Source organism: Pinus tabuliformis, chromosome 4_2, assembly GCF_031772625.1.
Source record: "Pinus tabuliformis cultivar Carrire ecotype Pingquan chromosome 4_2, CPIR1, whole genome shotgun sequence".
In the NCBI taxonomy this organism is placed as follows: Eukaryota; Viridiplantae; Streptophyta; class Pinopsida; order Pinales; family Pinaceae; genus Pinus; species Pinus tabuliformis.
This window is the reverse complement of record NC_142304.1, coordinates 655493415-655512747: the sequence shown is the minus strand read 5'-3', so window position 1 is coordinate 655512747 and position 19333 is coordinate 655493415. Positions and strand designations below refer to the sequence as shown.

The following is a 19333-nucleotide window of genomic DNA, read 5'->3' as shown; positions in this document are numbered from 1 at the left end:
ATTAGAGCGTGACAATTATTAACCCTAATATTAGTATTAATAAAAAGAAAAATGGCACATGTTATTGACCCATGGTATTTAAATGGGGGAATTAAACTAGCATAGATCCATCTTTACTTTGGATCTACTAACCCCCGAGAGGTATCAAATATCATGATATGCAAACTAGCATAGAGTGAAAAAATATTTTATCCCTCTGGTGGATCAAGAGTAAAATTGGATGTTGTAATTTAATTTATGTTAAACATTTTAGCTTGGTTAAAATAAAAAATAAACTAAAAATAAACTATTAATTTTATTAATTTTTATAAATTACTAATAGTAATTTTTAAGCTCCAGGTTTATGATAACCCGTGGTAATACCAAGATCTTACAAGATTTTATAATTAAGTAAAATATCGCCATGCCTGGTGATAGATTCGCCAAAAAATTAGATATACATATTATATTATTGATAAAATCGCCTTCCATTTTTCCTATATACCATGGAGATTCGCCCATTTATTATATTTATAAATTTAGGGGGGGTTCTTAAAATTTTCCCTGATAACTACCGTTTGTGGTAACCAGCCTATACGCCGTCTATGTTCCCCATGGTCACTCGTCAATCTATGATCTGGAACCGAGAAAACTTGGTATCTATAGTAACACTAGTCATTCTATCTAATGGGAATCATACTAACCAGCAGACTAATATGTTTGAATCGTAATAAGATAGCCACATATTACTCATATGCCACTAATACAGGGTGTTATGACCTATCAATAAGCCTAACCTGAATCCAAGTATTACAGTAATTACAACACATGTATTACCATGTTCATAAGCAGATAAGAGTACTTATAACAATAGACCCAACCTATCGCTATCTATACCTATTCAATAAGCTTAAGTATAGCACTAACTATGGTTTAGCTAATAGATCCGTAATGATTGAGCTTTATATTCACACCTACTCCATATGTCCTAGTTGGAACCATTGTTCTCCATCTCATTTGCAAGGAGAAAAGATATATCGAACTGGTTAACATTAAATAACAAGGACTTGACAATTACTGTACAATAAATAAACCATGCTCATCCTGATTTAGGGACCAGATAAATTCCCTGGTCCATTAAATCAGAGAAACATACACCAAAGAAAATTCAGGAAAACAAAAATATTCGATAATACAAAAAAATTACGAGCTACACAGGCAGCATCCTCAAAATTGCCAGCGCTCTAGTTGCACCTCTGCTTCAGTTAGGTCTTTCTGAGCTTTCTTCTTACGATAAAATATTGGGCAGTCACGACTGCAATAAGGATAGAACATCAATGTAAGTATAAAAGAGATAGTAATTGTAAAAATAAAAATAAATCCTATTAATTGAAAACAAATACATGATCACACAAATGTTACAAAATACATCCATAATGTAAATTTAAATCATGTTATGAAAATGTAATACTTGAAATATAGCATTCAAAGACCTTGTGTAAAGAACATCTTGGTGCAGAGAGCCTTGGCACCGCTGACATTGTGTCCATAGTTTACCAAAGAGCATTTCTAATTCCCTCACTGACATTGATCAAATATTAGTGTCATATGATAGAAAATCTAGGTGAGAACAATAGACACAAGGCCTACTTTAAATTCTCCAAATAAAGAGTAATGGTATTAGAATACCAGCTTATCATTTGCAACTGTTTTCTGATACAATTCTGCTTCTCTTCCTTTGCAATGTGAACAAAGTGTCTGATCTTCTTTGCTGCAATGGCAACATGAAATCAGGTAACATCATGAATTTTAGTATGAAGCAACCTAACCAGACATTCTTATTATAAGAAAGTTAGACAGTTTCTTACAAGGAGAGTAGGCATGGAATCATGCAACCTCATAGACTTTTCCACATCAAAAAGATGAACCCTAGTAGCTTTCTAAAGTGCCAAACTGAAATAATAGTTACTCTTAATTATGCACTACTATAAGCAAGGAAACCACATGCAGGACACCCTCTACTTGTATTAACTAAATACCTGATAGGTGTTTTACAACCAATACAACTCACTTGTTTCTTGGCAAATTTCATAATTCCACTATTTGAAGGAGTTGATATGGAAACTGCTCGTGTGTGACTACCATGAAGAAGCTCCATGCTTGCATTCTTCAAAATGGGCTCAAATATTCTCAACAGTGGCTACAGAGCAAAAGCAGGCACTAATAAAAAACACTTAGCTAGAAAGAATTACTATCTATCAAGATATATTTGAAACACTGGTGAAATTTTCAAAAAGAGCATAAACTGCAAGTGATGATGCTTTGGTCTTTCACCTTGCTCAGTTGATTATTCAGATAATATTGTGGATCAATAGGGATGTTATTCTCCAGTACGTAAATTGGATACTCAGATTTCTCATATGCCTGAGCCCAAGTAAACACATCAGTCATTATATCCAGACGAAAACTTTTACATAAAGAAGCCATCCTACAAAATAGTGCTGAGGAAGAAATCATTCACAAAAGTTGCACATCCCATTTTATCTATTTATTTAAATCCATGTCAATGTCAAATAACTTTAATCTAAAAATTCGGCCTGGACAGGATTCCAATCAATAAATCAAAAGACACTCCCCTTCCGGAAAATTCAAGAAGAATGGGACCTTGGTACCACAAATCCATTTAAATTTTAAACCTTCAATCTAACTTTGTTCATCAATGTAGAGTAATCCTGGACTGCTTTAAAATTCGAAATTAGCTCCAAATAGCAATTATATCAAATGGAAAAAGTGGGAAAAAGATGTTCTGAAATGCAAGTTGGAGGGAAAATAAAAAATCAACAAAAAGGACTATCCAATATCTGTCAGATATGTTTCACTTGTAAAGTAGAACTTTTACAACATCTGGTATCTGATTTCTTTAGGGACCAACGGCCTGGCATCAATAGATATGATGCTAATTGAACATCTTTTGTCAAACCTTGATCCTTGAGTCCAAAGACTCAAATAACTTTGGACGTGTTCTATACTTGCACTGCATCATAGACAAATTCGAATTTTGACTAGCAGAGGCTGCTCGTCGGCTGATTCTCAAGTCATTGAGGACAACACTACTCCTCCAAAATAAATGCCCCTTCAAACATGTATTTAGCAAGCATAGCCAGCAAGACATTTAGATATACAAATAGAAAAAATGAAAATCTAAACAAGTGCCCTATTTCCATCATTTAACCAGGTATGGTGTGGGAAAACTTACATCAGTGTAGTCTTGATCAGTTAACTAGCATAAACACCTGTTCGTAGTGTCATAAACTCTCCTACACACAAATGATGATATGCCTAAAGGAAGTTCAACGCCTTTCCTGAGAAATCCAACTTTACATGGATAAAGCAATGAGGCAGCTGATATCTCATCTTTGTGAAATGAAATCACCAGTTTTATAAACACACGATGAAATCATGTAAGATAGACAATAAAGCTTCAAAATATCTCATCTGCTTGCAACTCTATTGAATATGGAATAGCAAAATAGCAGATGTGTAATAGATCATAATAAGCATACCAAATGAATATGAGTTCACAGCGTGTGCTGATTAATTGCTTTTACCATATACAATTGTCATAAGGTCCATGTGGATGATGGTAACCACATTAGCCCATCCATATTCTCTTCCACCGCAAGATCGGTATTTTTAGATAAAGGTAGCTTGAAAATAAAAACTGGTTGATACGCTAAGAATGCCAACTGCCCATCTACATTACAGGGTTAAGGAGTTGACGAAAATATTCCGCCTATCATAGGAGAAATAATGTTAAAGCCATGAAACTTAACACTGCCTAATATACAACTTACAGTAATAAAAATGTGAAGACCAAAATACCAAATGTCTAGAAAGTAGGAAAGACTTTATGCATATCACTACAATAATAGGACTCAAAATAACGACATAACATGAGCTCCCTATACAAAATTAGGGAAGGTAACTCTACACTAAAATACGCAGCCTATGACAGCAAGTCGTGAAGTTAAACTATTTGTGGTTATTTGAAAACTTCTCAAAATCAAACAAGAAAGGCTAAATTTTTCCAACTTGTAAATCTCAACCACAATCTAGCCCCAGAATACCACTCGTATAGATATTTAAAACGGAAAATATTCAATTATCTGTGGTGCAACAGTTTTTAATCCAAAAAAACGCTTGACTACTTGAACGAAACTAGCAATATCTCTATATCTTGTAGCAATGATATCGGGGATATCAAGACTGGAGACTTAGACAATTCCAACAACCAAAAACTTCATAAAATCATAACCAAGGGGAACACAGTTGCAAATTCATGAAGTGTTAAATAAACCTAAGATTTCTATGGTACAAGTCATCACAATGTATAATTGCAGATTTTCACAAAAGAAAGAAGTACTACATATAAGACATTTACAGTTTTATCAAAAGACTTGCATCCAAACGGGAAAGAGAATGTGGAAGCTTTCAAAACCTAATCGAGTCGCTAATTTCTTCACCGACCTCAGAACTGTGCCATTCAGGGGATATTTTCTGGGGTTTCTCTCTCAAAAACAAGTGCTAAATCTTTGAAATATGATCGAATGGTGGATTTCTATGAGCATGCAAAACAAAAGACCTATGATAACAGAAACATCATATATTCAATCTGTCTTGGATAAATCTTTCCCCATTTCACTTGGATCTTAGGTTCATTCAACAAAAGCGTAAGGTCTTCCTGGAAAGTTTTTCACCATTATCACCCACTACACGCCAACCTTCACAGGTAAGGCTCTTGTTGAATATATGATGTTTCTGTTATCATAGGTCTTTTTGTTTCGCATGCTCATCATCGTATACAACTTCCTTTTCCCCTTCTTTGCAGGGGAAAGCTATAGGTCTGTACTGTCGATGGCTTCCACAGTGCAACCGTGGCGGCAACAGTTTCTCCTTACCCCAGAAGTGAACCAGGTCATTCTTGTGGCTATGTTTCCTCTAACTAGCAAAGTTTTGATATAGTTCATCATTTTGGTCCTCCAGAAAAATATATGGCTTCCAACTATCATTTCATTCAAATGGTTTAGAAGTTTGTTTTGACGACATGCATAACTCAAGTAGAGCGGGAGGAAATCCTGAAAATGATTTGTCACATTATATTGGACTTGAACCTATGAAATTTGCAACAATCTCCAATTGAAACTGGTCGGTCCAAAGCAACCAGTTAAACTAGCCAACTGGGCTTATCGCAAATTTAACTTATACATCCTCGTATGTAACACTTCTCTGTATTTAACACTTCTAGCCAGGTTTTTCCACCCTATATATTATGCTTCAAGGGAATAGGTACAAGAGTGTTCCTACAATGAAACAAAAATAAAGAAAAGTAAAAGAAGCAGAGCATAAAAAGGGACTAAACTTGACAATGCAAGAAAAGCAGTCAGCCTTTCTTCGCGAAGGTTTGACATGTTTTCTTGCATGTGGAATTAAACATATTCATATCCATGAACAAACTTGAAAATACAAGCAATTCAAGGGATCCTGCTTTCTTCCTAAATGTTAGACATGTTCTTTTCCATTTGGAATTGAATAAATATTTATATCCATGAAGAAAGAAGAATAAGTCATAATTTTTGGTAAGAGTGAAATTCTCAAGCATAGCCTATTCTTAGACTCGAACCTAGATAATTATGATAAATTCCTACATCCCAACCAACAAATGTTAAAATGCAGGCCTTAATTAGAGCATGGAGATGGGTTAGGGTCTATAACATTTGGATAAGCATTACGATAGGATAAATTGAAATCCTACCTCTCAGTGCCCTCATGCCTACTGCTCAGAAAGTACCCCAATGGCCCACCAACACTAAGTTCGATCCTTGCCTCTGAGTGCCAGCATAGCTACCTCAAGTACCCGAATAGCTCACCAATGCCATATGTTCAATTCTTACTTCTTGGTGCCTGCATACCTACCTTAAGGTCATGGCACGCATGTAAAAATGGAACCTCATCAAAGTATGGAGTAAAGTCCGTGATATTTAAGCCTTGTTTGCGTGAAACTCTAAAAGTATAAGTCTTAATACTCTACTTTGTAGCTAACCATTTCTCATTATTTCTTAAAATAGAAAATTCTACGTCTTTTAACATTGGTAAGGGGTTTCAAACCTATATTTACGTACATACCTTCAATACATTTTTGAGCGTGTATACGATTGTGAAGTGAAAGAAGCAAAGAGCATTTTCCAGCGACTAGCTCAGATGTAACAAGGCTCCCTACATTGTTAATTCTTTTCTGGCATGTCCAAACACTTGCACAAAAATAAAACTGAAAAAACCTATGCTCTAAACTTTGATTTCTTTCTGCATAATAAGAAACTTTGAAAAGCTCTTACCTCTGAAAGTTATTTAAGAAGGGTTTGAAACTGGCTACCGTTTCTTTGTAAAGTTTATTTATGCTTTTCGGTGCCAAATTACAAGCTTAGAAAAGGAGAAGGCCAAAGGAAATGAAAAAAGGGTCAAAATCAAGTGCAATGAAGCTCAAAATAAGCACTGAACATCTATGCTTTTGGCAAATTACAAGCTGAGAAAAGGAAAAGACCAAAGGAATTGAAAAAACCAGCAAGATCAAGTAGAATGGAGCTCAAAATAAGCACTGAACGTGTAGAGTTTTGATAATAATTTTAACAGGCTTAAAAGCCTTTCAAGATCAAGCATAATGTAGCTCAAAATAAGTGCTTACTATCTAGAATTTTGAGAATAATTCTACTCAGCCTTTAATCTACGATATATTTTTGAGAATAATTCTACTCAACCTTTAATCTATGGAATATGTAGAGGTGGTATTGAATATGATAGAACTTACTTCAATATCGAGACTTATGCTGAGCACAGAAGAGGTTAATTAATATCCATAATCCCTCTGTAAATTATGCCTCCAAATGAAACATAACAAAATAATTAAAATAACCATTTTTTAGTGCAATATCGAGACTTATACTGAGCACATAAGGGGTTAATTATTACCTTGGCACCTTTTGCAGCCTTTATGATGATATATGGAACACGATCACCCACAATTGGAGCATTTGCAGCATCCATCTGTAAACCAGGGGCAACTTGGCTTTAAAACACGACATCAATTTAAAAAATCCAACAATGGACTCATTGTCAATAAAAAGCAAAATATTACAAGAGTCTTTAGATGCACTGTAGTAATAAAAATAGAGAGATGGGATTGAAATGGAACCAAAAGGCATTGCACCATTCATTATACTTGTTTTGAGAAGTTATTTCCAGTATTTACCTTCCGCATGCACTCAGCTAGTTCCACGTGTGTTGCCTTGACTGCATAGTCATCTCCAGTCTTTGTCAGACCCTGACTCAACAAAGAGATTATTAGCATAGGTAAACAACAATGCCCTTAAGAATATGCTGATAGCCTTGATAAAGGATATGACCTGCAAACATCTGTTTCTGCCGCAGCTAAACAGTAATCAATTTTTCTCGGGATGAGATTAAAAATGAATATATATTATATATTGTCATGTTTTGATTCTCTTCAATTGTATAAGAGCCTCCCTTGACACTTCTTCCTCCCATTACTAGCAGTAAATATTGACTGAATCCCTTCCAAGTACAGAATGTAGGGAGAAGAAACATGACAGACTCAAAAAGGAAACTTCCATGGCCTACCCTAACTAGGTATATAGTATATACTTCTAACACTTGAAACTAGGAATATGTAATAAGTGACTTGCTCGCAAAGTAAATCTCCTCTTCCCCTATCATATTTTCTCCATTTCAAAAGTAACAAATGGTCAAACAAATTTGGTCATAAACATGTAGAACGATTCATTGTTCTCACCTTAGTTATCACCAAAAGTGACAAATCCATTCTGTTCATTAACAAGTGAGAAATAGTGTTCTTGAAATACTGCACTGCACCAGGTATGTCACGATCAATGAGTATTTTGTGAAGGCACTCTGTAACCAAGTTCTTCACCAGCAGGCAATTGTCCCTTCGCACTGTTTCAATGCTTGTTGATATGGAATATTTAAAAGATCAGGAATATTTAATAATTAAGAAGGAATCAAATAAATTATTTTTCTAAGAGCATTTTGAGCCTTCACAAACACTAAGGCTTGACTTTGAAACAAAAAGATCAGGTTTGTCACCTTTAGTATCCATTTTGTCATAAGCATCTAGCTTTGTCCACAACAACCCAACATATCTTTTCTTGCTTATCAACAAGTATGGGTAGTATATTTTTTCAAATTCTAGTTTAATAGGCTGCATAAAAGCATATGTTAAATAATGCACTAATTAGATGCCAAAGATGCACCAAACAGATGCAGATAAGCCACAGAAAAGCATAACTGATCATCTTTTCCTGTGCATATTTACAAAGATCTCATGGAAGTGGAATGTCAAAAGAAGATTAGTTTTAAAAAGAAAGGTGATATTAAATTAAAACATTCATCCCTACAAAAACATCATTAACAACTGTAGAGGCTTCATGGATATTTAAAATTCTTGACACTGTACCTTTGTAAATGTACCACTAATATAATCTAAGGCTTCCCTCCCTAGCGTCATGGCCTCTTCTATATTTGGTACACCAAACTGTATCATAACTGAATTTGTATCTCCATATACAACCTAGATTCAAATATAAAAATATAATATCAAGCTTTACAGTAGAAATCTTGGTTAGGATCAGATCACCCATTATGATTTCAAGAACTTGGACTATCACCAATACAACAAGTGTACTTCATGTCAAAACTAATCCAGTTCAAAGGTTACAAATTCCTTTAGTTGCTAAATAATAGCATACCTCAGCATTGTATTGGTAACCACCAAATATTGTGAACCTTTCTTCAACTAGCCTCTTTGTATGCTCTATCATTTGACAGCCTGACAGGAAGAAAAAAATGAGATGATTAATGATATGAAATTTTAAAACAATACCTAAAATCGATATTGTCGGATGGAACAGAGAATGTGTCAAAAGATCAAACTGGACTTGTAATCAAAATATGATAAGAGGGCCTAAGCATATCATCTTAGTTGTACAAGTACACATCACTAATTAATGCAATTCAAGAACTCAATCTTATTTGTACAAGATTGTCAATTACAGTTCATACCGAAAACATTATGCGAAGAGGAAGAAAAGAATTACATGGATATAATTGATGCCCAAAAATAATCAATCTGAATGGCTGATACATGCATATATAGAATAAGAGAGGACTGCAAGCATCTCTATCTTGTAAGTAAAAGAAGCACCAATAACGATCACCAGATGGAAAATAGGTCATCTCTCTCTATTACTAAGAAGAAAAATGTTATATTTGGCAATATATGTAGTATATTCTATCCTTGCACCCAACATAAGAATATACCTGATGCATAAATGAATTCTCAGACTACAGGCCTGATTTAATAGTATTGACTTTCTATGTTTCCCGAGTAGATCCAATTGGGTGATATAGGTATGGCCCTAATGAAATTTCCATATGCAAGACAAAAGCATAGAACAATAACCGTGAAATAAGAAACCATGCTTCAATAATGCAATTCCTATTACACAGTCCAATAAAGGCTTGCCATCTGACAGTAGACTACAGCAAAATCTGCCATGTACGGGAGAAAGGTCACATGCTGCAAAATCCAATCAGGTTGCACTAGAAAGCCATCTCCATAAATTTGGACCAGAGCAATGGCGGAGGCAACTACTACATGTAGGGGGATTTTAAGAAAATATTTAAGACATAACCATAAAATGATGGTTCTGTGTGAATTGTTAAGGAATGTTCCCACAATGTCTTTCTTGGAAAGCCTTCTAGAGGCAATGTTCTTCTCTCTTAAAACCATGTTGTTAGAGCATAGCAGAAAGCTGCTAAGGAGGAACACAATCCTTCCTTCAACAGAGCAAGGCTCCACAGTTCCACTTTAAGAGACTTAGTCCAATAAACAGAATAGAACTTTGGGCAATGCTCTTCAGATTTGCCACCAATAGAACAAACTTTGTACAGTGGAGATGTAGACCCTTAAGTTCAAAAAAATTGAAATACATGTCATCAGTCAATTTAAATGGGCCTGTGTTAGTGGCCCAAATTGTTTGAGAAGTCTGAGATCTCCACACTAATTGTTGAGGTTGAAATTTTTGGCCAACAAGATGAAGTCATCTGCATCAATTTGAATGATGACCATCCTTGCAAGGTCGAATCCACCTCAGTCTTCCTCTACAAGGCATTGCCCTAGTTAGTAAATATATATTCCACACAGAGTTTGGGCACCCCCATTTGACCCCTATGTTACAAGTAATTTTTTCTGCCCATCCCTTGCAAGTTTTAATTCTGCCCGTTACTCTCCCATATATTCTAGCTATTGGAGATCTGAGGCCTATGGGTGTGCTTAATTTTTCCATGAGTTAATTTTGGGAACTGTGCCAAAGGCAATTTCAAAGTCCCAAAATAGCATATATAATTTCTCCTCTAACTGCTGATTAATTTTTCTTTTCTAAAATTGAAACATATAAATTTATAATTTATTAGCACACATGGATCTGATCATAGCAATTTTTTCGGTCAGCTGGGTTTATGTATATCAAACTATAATTGAAGACAATATGAAACAATTATGACTGCTTAAAAGAAAACATATAAATGACACACCAAAATGCAACAAGGTAAAAATGATTATGATGGCCATAATAGCTATCAAATGGTAGAAAGTGAAAAATAATTGTCTGGGTCATTTAGACCATAATACTTGTATGATAATAGAGATGGACGTGTAGTAGAGACTGTACAAATAGATGGAGAGAACAACATTCAGCCTCAAAGGTTATCAAAATCTATTGAACTATCTGTCCAAGGTAGCTTTCCTAGGGGAAGACTTAGGTAACAAATTCAAATCAAATCTAGCGCCTTGTGGTTACTAGCCACTATAATGGCTAATGATTGAACCACTCTCCAAAATGGTTCTCAGCAAAGGGATAGGATCCCGCAAGAATTTCCATGAAAAAGAAAGGTGCAAGGGATAGCTATAAACATAATAATTAAAAACAAAATAGAAAATTTAAACTGGAGGTGAACAAAAATTAAAATTTATCTTCATAATTTATAAAAGTGATTGTATCATAAAGATACAAAGTAAACAGTGGTATCAATACTTTGAGGGCACATTATAAAGTCTGCCAGACTAATCACTAATAATATGTGACAACATTTCGGTATGGACATAAGCAGAGAAAAATGGATATGTATACCACGAAGCCATGGAGCCAAAATGGAAATGTCCCATCCAAGGTACACCAAAATGCATACATGGAGTACATTCTACTGTATTGGAGCTCCCCAGGCATATGAACAAGAGGACACACGAAGGCGAGAGGACAACCATGTCCGTCCAAAAACATTAAGAAACTACATGTGAAGAGACTTCTAGCTCCATCAGACATCTGTGATAAAATTTGAGACCATAAAACCCATAAACAATTTCCCTTGGCTACTATTCATTTATCGACATAATTTTTACTTTTACCAAAGGTCAGCAAGTAGCTTGTGGGCAAGATTTTCCAAAGTGTGTAAAATTTTCCCTAGTGAACAGCGAAATTTGGAGTTGAGCAGTATATTTCAGTTCCAGAAATTCATTATTATTGAACAGAACCATTCAATTTTTGGCAGGATGAACTCTTTTGGACAAGTTACAACTATTTTTTATTTGGACGGCAACATTTATTGTTGTAATGTCTAAAGATAACTGCATTAGTGTTGGCTGTTGATACTCTTTGTGGGTCATTAGAAATTTTGTTGTTTATATTTTCCTGTTAGTGAATATACTTTATGTTAAGATAAATTTTATCTCAGATGGTTGTACTTTTCTGTTAGCCAATGGAGCTTTTTATGTAAATTCCAAATATCCACAATCAAAAGATAAAAGAAGCTAAACTAGGATCATTAGCTAAAAAAAGGGCTCTTAGGCTTTATAGTAGAGGCCTTTTGCAAATGTGTGATTATGTGGTAGTCTATAAGAGACAAATTTGGCTAGGCACAACATCCATATTGCCTTGCATTTAGCTCAAATTGGCATCCATACCTTTCCAAGAAGAGTTTCAATCCTATGTGTTGTACTACGAGAATTTAGGTGATGCTACCAGAAACTACAGCTAGACTTTCTGTTGTCGATACCCTAAAATCGGCTATTGAATGTACTGCTAAATATCGCTGAAATATTTCTGCTGTTATTACTGAATTACTGTTGTCAATGTTGTTAGAACCCTATTAATTTCAAGTTTTCTGTGTATATCATTCCATAAATAACAGATTTCAAAAGAGATAAAATTCATTTGTGAGCAGCATTTTTCATATGTGAGCAGGATGTTTTTCAAGGGCAAGTTGTTATGGCTCCTAAAAATCATTTCAAGGTCCTGTTTGGTCATAGTGGCACTGTTGTTCAGTAAATAGGGGGCAGGAAAAATGTTCAATATAATCTCTTTCAATACGCTTGGAAGGAAATTTGTTCAAGAGTCTATAGTATATACACGTTCGTTGAGTGTCAGTTATATGGTAGATAAATACCCTCTGACTCAAAGTAACCCTGAATTGATGAAAAAATTAATGGTAGAACATTGTGTTGTTGAATGAACACTGCTTTCATAGTGCTTTCTTGGAATTTCTAAACAGTTCTTAGGGATAGTAGAAATGGGAAAAGTTGGTGCAAGACGCTATCCTAAGGAGCGTTAAAGGTTCTAAATTCACCTGAAATACTAACAATACTGATTTAGAATCTAACAGTATTGATTTAGCCCTCAATAGAGGCTCTATAGTCATCACTATTGTATGTAGTTCTTGCGAGAGCAAATGGTAACTATAACTTGCCAGGGTCCTACAGTTTGAGGTCCCTTAGGGAAAAGGTTAGCAGAACAATAATGGAGAAATTGTAATGTCAAGAATCAAACTCCATGGAGTGGAGGAGGTTGAAACCAGTAAGGAACCAACCTGGAAGCATACAAGCAACAATTAGTGCAGAGCGAGCCAGTTGGGACAGATATCTTCCGGTCCAAACTCCAGTATAAAGCATACCTGTGAGGACCAAACAAACACATACCAATTAACTGCGGACTCATTCAAGTAAGAAATTTCCAGCAAACTAGACTATGGCATGCAAATAATAAATCCCAAAACCCTTACCTGGATAAACTTGCTGAGGTCTGTTGCTGATGACCCACCTGGATTCAAGGAAAGAATTCACTAGTTAGATTCAAATAAAATAAGGGAAATAGACTAAAACAATCTTAAACCAGGAGAAGCTTAGCCAATAAACTAACCTGGGTGTTGGAAGCGGAAATCTTAAGCGTAGTGGAGTCATTGGGCAAAATGATGCCCTGGGTCACTACAACACCTGTACAAGAAATAAAATGAACCGAAATTTAATCCCGAGAGTGAAAGATACGAGATTTCAGGGGAAAATTGAGTAAAAAAGATAATTTTGAAAAAATTACCTGAAACCAGGTCAAGTGAGTGCGTAACCGAACACCAACCCTTCATTGTCCCCATGTTGTCGCTCAAATTTCTCTCGTAAGTGGTGGGAAATGGTAATGAACCCGTGACTGTTAAACACTGTGGTGAACCAGGGCTATGCCCGAGTAATGGAGTAGGAAAACAATTTCGAAATGGTGAAATTAACCTCAAATCAGACCCTGGAAAGGGACAGGTTTATGAATGTGCTTTTGCAAATGTGAAGGAACAATAGCTCTGTCGAAATTGGAAGAGGGCGCGGAAAATGGGCAGAAAAGAGAACTTAGGAGGTCAGGAATAGGATAGGGTTAACCCTAATACATTAGAGTTGTTGGTATGGAGCCAAGGATACACAACCATTGATTTACCCTCGAAACCATAACCATGAAGATTCGTGCCATCACATACCTCCTCACATGGGATTGGGTGACGAGTAGGTGGATTATTGGCTCTGTGCTATCCATTGCACAACTATCAAGTATAGGGAGTGCCAGAGGAAGCAAGTAGGTTGCCACCTCACATGAAACCGTAAACAAATTAAGTTCATCGCCCTCCATGTGTACAATGGTGTGTAGACCTTCTCATACAGCATTAAATGGCCAACTATACAACTAGTAGATTAAATCACGAGTCAAGTTGGTGAAAATAATTATAATAATATTGAGGTATGTAATGTATGGATTAAGTAGGTGAGTTGAGATTCATGAAAATAATACAAATATGATTTATAATGGTATGTTGAAAAAAAAGGGACACATATGGAGTAGAAATATTGATTTTTAGTACATTAGTCGATTCATTATTATTAGTTAGACCAAAGAAAAAAAAAATCAGATGTTGGAGAGTGATGTCAAGGTTTGTTACAAAAGTATAGTGTTTGTAAAGTTGATTGCTACCAAATTAAGTGGATATTGTGTTAAATAATTGGAGAATATAGAAATATGCTATTATATAGATGATATTAAAAATATTGTTATATTTTAATTTTAAATTTTTATGGTGCAATAAAGAGTTGGAAAATAAAAGTTAAGATAATATTTAAGAAGGTAGTTAATTCTCAATTCTAACTAGTACAAACAAGAAAATCAACATTTATAAAACATTTATGAACTTTTATAAGCTCCACAATGAAGTTGGGCATTGAACTATTCCCAAAATATATTGTGATGCTAGAATTTATTATATTTGTCACACTAAGAGGGTTGAAGATGAAAGTAACTTTCTAGAAACATAGTGTGATGCTATAACTTATCATCTATGTGACACTAAGAGGTTTGAAGATCTTGTCTTTGAGGTTTTTGCGAGTTACATCATTGTTTAGATTCTCTTCCGGATCCATCGCATAAGGATTCTTTTCCATCGACGTTTCGAACCATCGACATTTGAAGATGAAAGGCACTTGTGATGCTAGAATTTATCATCTTTGTGACACTAAGAAGGTTGAATATGAAAGTCACTTTCTCAAAATATAGTGTGATGCTATAATTTATCATCTCTATGACACTAAGAGGGTTGAATATGAAAGGAACTTTTTCCTAGAGTGCCATGACTACACCCAAATTAGAACTCGATTTCAAAATATTTGTTACAACACTAACCTTCTAAGCTACTAATTCATCAAAACTATGGTAATATTGGAATGCTTTTCCTAATGCATTTTGAACAAGAAATAATATTCTAAAATAATCTTGGTTAGCTCTTTTCTTTTTAAGGTCACGTAGATAAATTATGATCTTAATGGATGTTAATCATAATCATCATCATAACAAGAGTATAATTTACTTCTTGAAGGAGTTCATTAATTGGGAATTACAAGTGACATGGGATGAAATCAATAAGAAGATAATAATGTAACATATCAAGAATGATTCGATAGATATTGATGGGCTAAAAGATAAGTAAAAAATAGTTCTAACTAAAGTAACCCATTAAGGGTTGGCACTACAAAACAAATTACATCTCACAACAAATAAGACAAGGAAATTATACAACTTGAAGGGATCAACCCTATGGCACGATGTTGACATGATTTCAGGTTAATAATGCACTATGCAAGTGAGAAACCTATCACTATATACAGATCTACTAGCCATTTCCTCTCCTACTTTTTATACTTATACATTTTACTCACCTCCTCTTTCTTTGAACTATTGTCCCAGAGATGGAGCGTCTTTTGGATTCAAAATGCCAATAGTTTCAAAGATCATTATGGAAAGTATGAGCTCTTTATCTGCAAAATCACACCACATAGACCTAAAATATACTAAGCTATCACTATATATATATATATATATATATATATATATATATATATATAAGTTTAAATCACGTACCTTAAAGGTATATAAATAATTGGTGCATAAAAAGTGCCAAAGATATGTCTTTTAATAATTTAAATGAAAAAAATAGTAGTCATAAAGGTTTTTTGGTGTCACAAGGTTTAAAAATGGTGGTATAAGGCCCAAAAAAGGCTTCAACTTTGATACTCTTCTTTCATGGTGCCAAAATGGCCATCTTAGAGAATCGACTGATGTCCAAAAACACACAAACATTACCATGCTTGGTGGAGGGAAAATATAACATTTAATCCACAGTGACTAAATCCTAAGGCTTTCCTAGGCTATTTAAAGGAGTGTACAACCCCTACTTTTTGATGGTTGGTTTACAATGACATAGGCAGTGCACGATCTAATATACCAATGGACAACCTATTGAAGATTTGGATAGTAGAAATATTTTTGAATTACTACTATTGTATTCTCGAAACCAAAGTGCCATGAGACATGACTGTAATGTGCCTCCTAGATAATATTGGCATGCTCACTTGAAGGAACACAAACTTAGCCTAAGTATCATAGGACCACATCCGAGAGTTTGAATTATAGAACTTTTTTTTGAGTGACCAATGTTTAATATGTGGCAACAAAGTCATAGCTACTCTCTTGTAATTTTTTCCACCCAAAAATATCCTACCCTTGAGTTAAGAACTATTTTTAGCACCACAAATAGGGGCTAATTGAGGCATTATACAATGTGGCTGGTGGTACCCTTCTTGTGTTAATCAATAATTTACCTTCTACCACAATGTGATAAAGGTTTGCATTTGTTTCAGTTTTGGTGAAGCCCAAACTTGTGAGATAGTTATCAATCCTAGTATACCAAGCACGGGGTGCTTGTTTGAGTCCATACAACGCTTGCTTGAGTCTGCACACATGTGACTTGCTGTTGAAGGTCTCAAACCCCTTTGATTTCTCAATATACACCTCCTCCTCAATAACTCCATTGAGGAATGTTATCTTCACATCAATTTGGTGTATCTTCGACCTCATCTGTGCTAACAGTGCTAGAATTGACTTGATGGGTGAGTACCTTGCTATTGGAGCAAAGGCCTCCTCATAGTCAATTCCCTCCACCCAAGAGAACCACTTGGCCACAATTCAGGCCTTGTGTTTCTCTATGCTCCCGTCTTTTGCATGCTTTATCTTATAAAGCCATCTCGAACCAACCACTAATGTGTTTGTTGGTCTTTGGACCAATTCCAAAACACTGTTTCTGACAATGGAATCATATTCCTCTACCATAGCATCAACCCATATTGGTTATTGCACTACTTCCTCGAATGAAGATGTTTATTTCTCAAATAGCTCACTCATCAAAGCCATGTATCCAGTGTACTGATCCTATGACCTCCTTTGCTTGCATTGTGATGTGGGTGCTCCCACATTCTCTCGAGAATCTTGCAATAATTTGTTAGCTTCCCTGGTCTGCTTCCTTCCTTCTCTGGATGTCTCCACTCTCTTCTCCTTTGCTTGTGGCTACTCCACAACTTCCTGAGGTTCTTCCTTTGGAGCCAAAAGCTCCTGATCAGGCTGCAATTGAAGCTCCCTCTCAGGAGAACACCTCATTGCCTTCTCCTCATCAAACTTCACATCTCTTGTGACCATTGTCATCTTGAGAGATGGAGAGTACACATGATTTGATTTATGGGCTAACATTTGAAAAATTGATTTATGGGCTAAAGCATTGGTTGGGTGGAGTTCATTGTCATATCCATCCAAGGGTTTCCAAACTAGAGAAACAAGGGCATGTGTTTGATTTATGGGCTAACATTTGAAAAATTGCTACGAGGAGAAGAGTTGGTGGGATTCCTTCTTATGGAAAGGCCCTGCACCTCTTCCTTTATTTCTTAAAGTATGTTTGAAATAAGTGATTATAGATATATGATACATATAATATGCAAAACACTCACAACACAACAATATTTAACATTTGAATGAGACATAACTTAATTTATTTTCAATATATTTTTGCTTTAAAAAAGGCAAGATACGCTACCATGATGCAATGCAATGATTCACCAACATTGGGCACCAAACAAATGACTTGGACCACAAATGTTATGTACGATGACTCTGACACCCCTTATTTATGGTCACTCATTGAACATGCTCATGAAATTTCAGATCACAAAACATGGTTAACACAATCTAGTATGGTGTGAGGGTCTTGCTTACAATGCAAGCTTCCTAACACCCTTTACAACAACATTGCTTCATGAAAGGAATTTGACATTGATTCATAATTTTTCCTTTGTATATGAGAAAGAAATTAAATGTTACTTCTCCCTTATCCAAGATAATGCTCTTGATTACAATTTGAACAATGTATCATGACATTGCCTTTCTCTCTTCATGTGAACTTGCTCAATTAGCATCTAGATACCTTGTGAGATAAAACTCAATTTATGTATTGTATTTGGTATTGTGTCAATTATTCATTTTTTATGTCCCAATATTGTGTTAAAATGGCCTTCCAATGCATGGTCAATCTTGAATTAAAATTTTGACATGGAAAATCCCAATTTTGAAATTTTGGCAACTAGACGCACAATGCAAGGACAACGTGTATCCATCTTGGTGGACAGTGGGGAAGCCAAAATTTTTATTGATGCACAGTTGGTGGAGTGTAGAGGCATTCATAGATTGATATATATCTTTAACAACATGGCCGAGAGAGGATGCCCATGTTTCACCTCAGTTGTCTTCTTGATTGTTGGTTCAATATGTTGAGGATATGGTTGATGGGAGAAATGTTGAGGATATGGTTGATGTCTTGATATTGAAGTCAAAATCCTTCCTTAACCCTTTAGCCAAAGAGGTGTCTCCTAAAGTATCTCCAATAATATCCTATGAAGAGTCATAACATTTAACCTGGAATCATGGCCCACCATGATCATCTAATAATTAATTGAAATAGAACTAAACCCTAATTTAGGGATTGGGTGGATCATATGGTGGGAAAATTCCCTAAATAAATGACTTGAAAACCCCTTGATTTTCTACCTTGTTGTCATTCATCTCCCAAATTTCTTGTTGGCTACACAAGTCCTAGAAAACATGGCAAGGAGTATGAGAGGGAGTTGACAAGGACATTAGGTTGTCCTATAACATCATAAAGTGCATCCACATGGATAAACATGGAATGGGAATTGAGGTCATAAAGTAGACTAGAGTGTTAGAGAAATACGGTGCATCAAAATATTTTTTGAGTGTCCCAAAGGGAAATATACAATTCTTATCTCCTCTAAAATACAATATACATCTATTGTGGTGATAGTAACCACAAGATCCTTAGAACTAGTGGTATAGTGCTTGGTCATGAATGAATATACTGAAAAGAAATCTAAAGCTTTCAACTTACTGGCATAAAATAGATCATGGGGCCGAATCAAAATTTCAAGGGACATGTCAAGGATCTCTGGTAAAATGGGGTTAGCAGCCAAATACTACCTTCCAAATAATTTAAGGAGAGTAGGGAATATTTA

The 19333-nt window shown here is 35.3% G+C and overlaps 1 protein-coding gene across 1 annotated transcript; it reads right to left on the bottom strand.

Moving 5' to 3' along the window:
- Positions 1 to 1206: 1206 nt before the first annotated feature.
- On the bottom strand, positions 1207 to 13548 carry LOC149171093 (DNA polymerase delta catalytic subunit-like). Its single transcript, XM_089425837.1, has 12 exons — positions 13494 to 13548; positions 13320 to 13393; positions 13183 to 13220; positions 12991 to 13074; positions 7844 to 8015; positions 7283 to 7354; positions 7003 to 7077; positions 2314 to 2403; positions 2019 to 2179; positions 1669 to 1750; positions 1473 to 1513; positions 1207 to 1294 (listed from the first exon to the last, which is right to left on the bottom strand). The coding sequence occupies exons 1-12, from the start codon at positions 13546 to 13548 to the stop codon at positions 1207 to 1209; spliced, it is 1032 nt and encodes a 343-aa protein (XP_089281963.1).
- Between the last annotated feature and the right edge of the window lie 5785 nt (positions 13549 to 19333).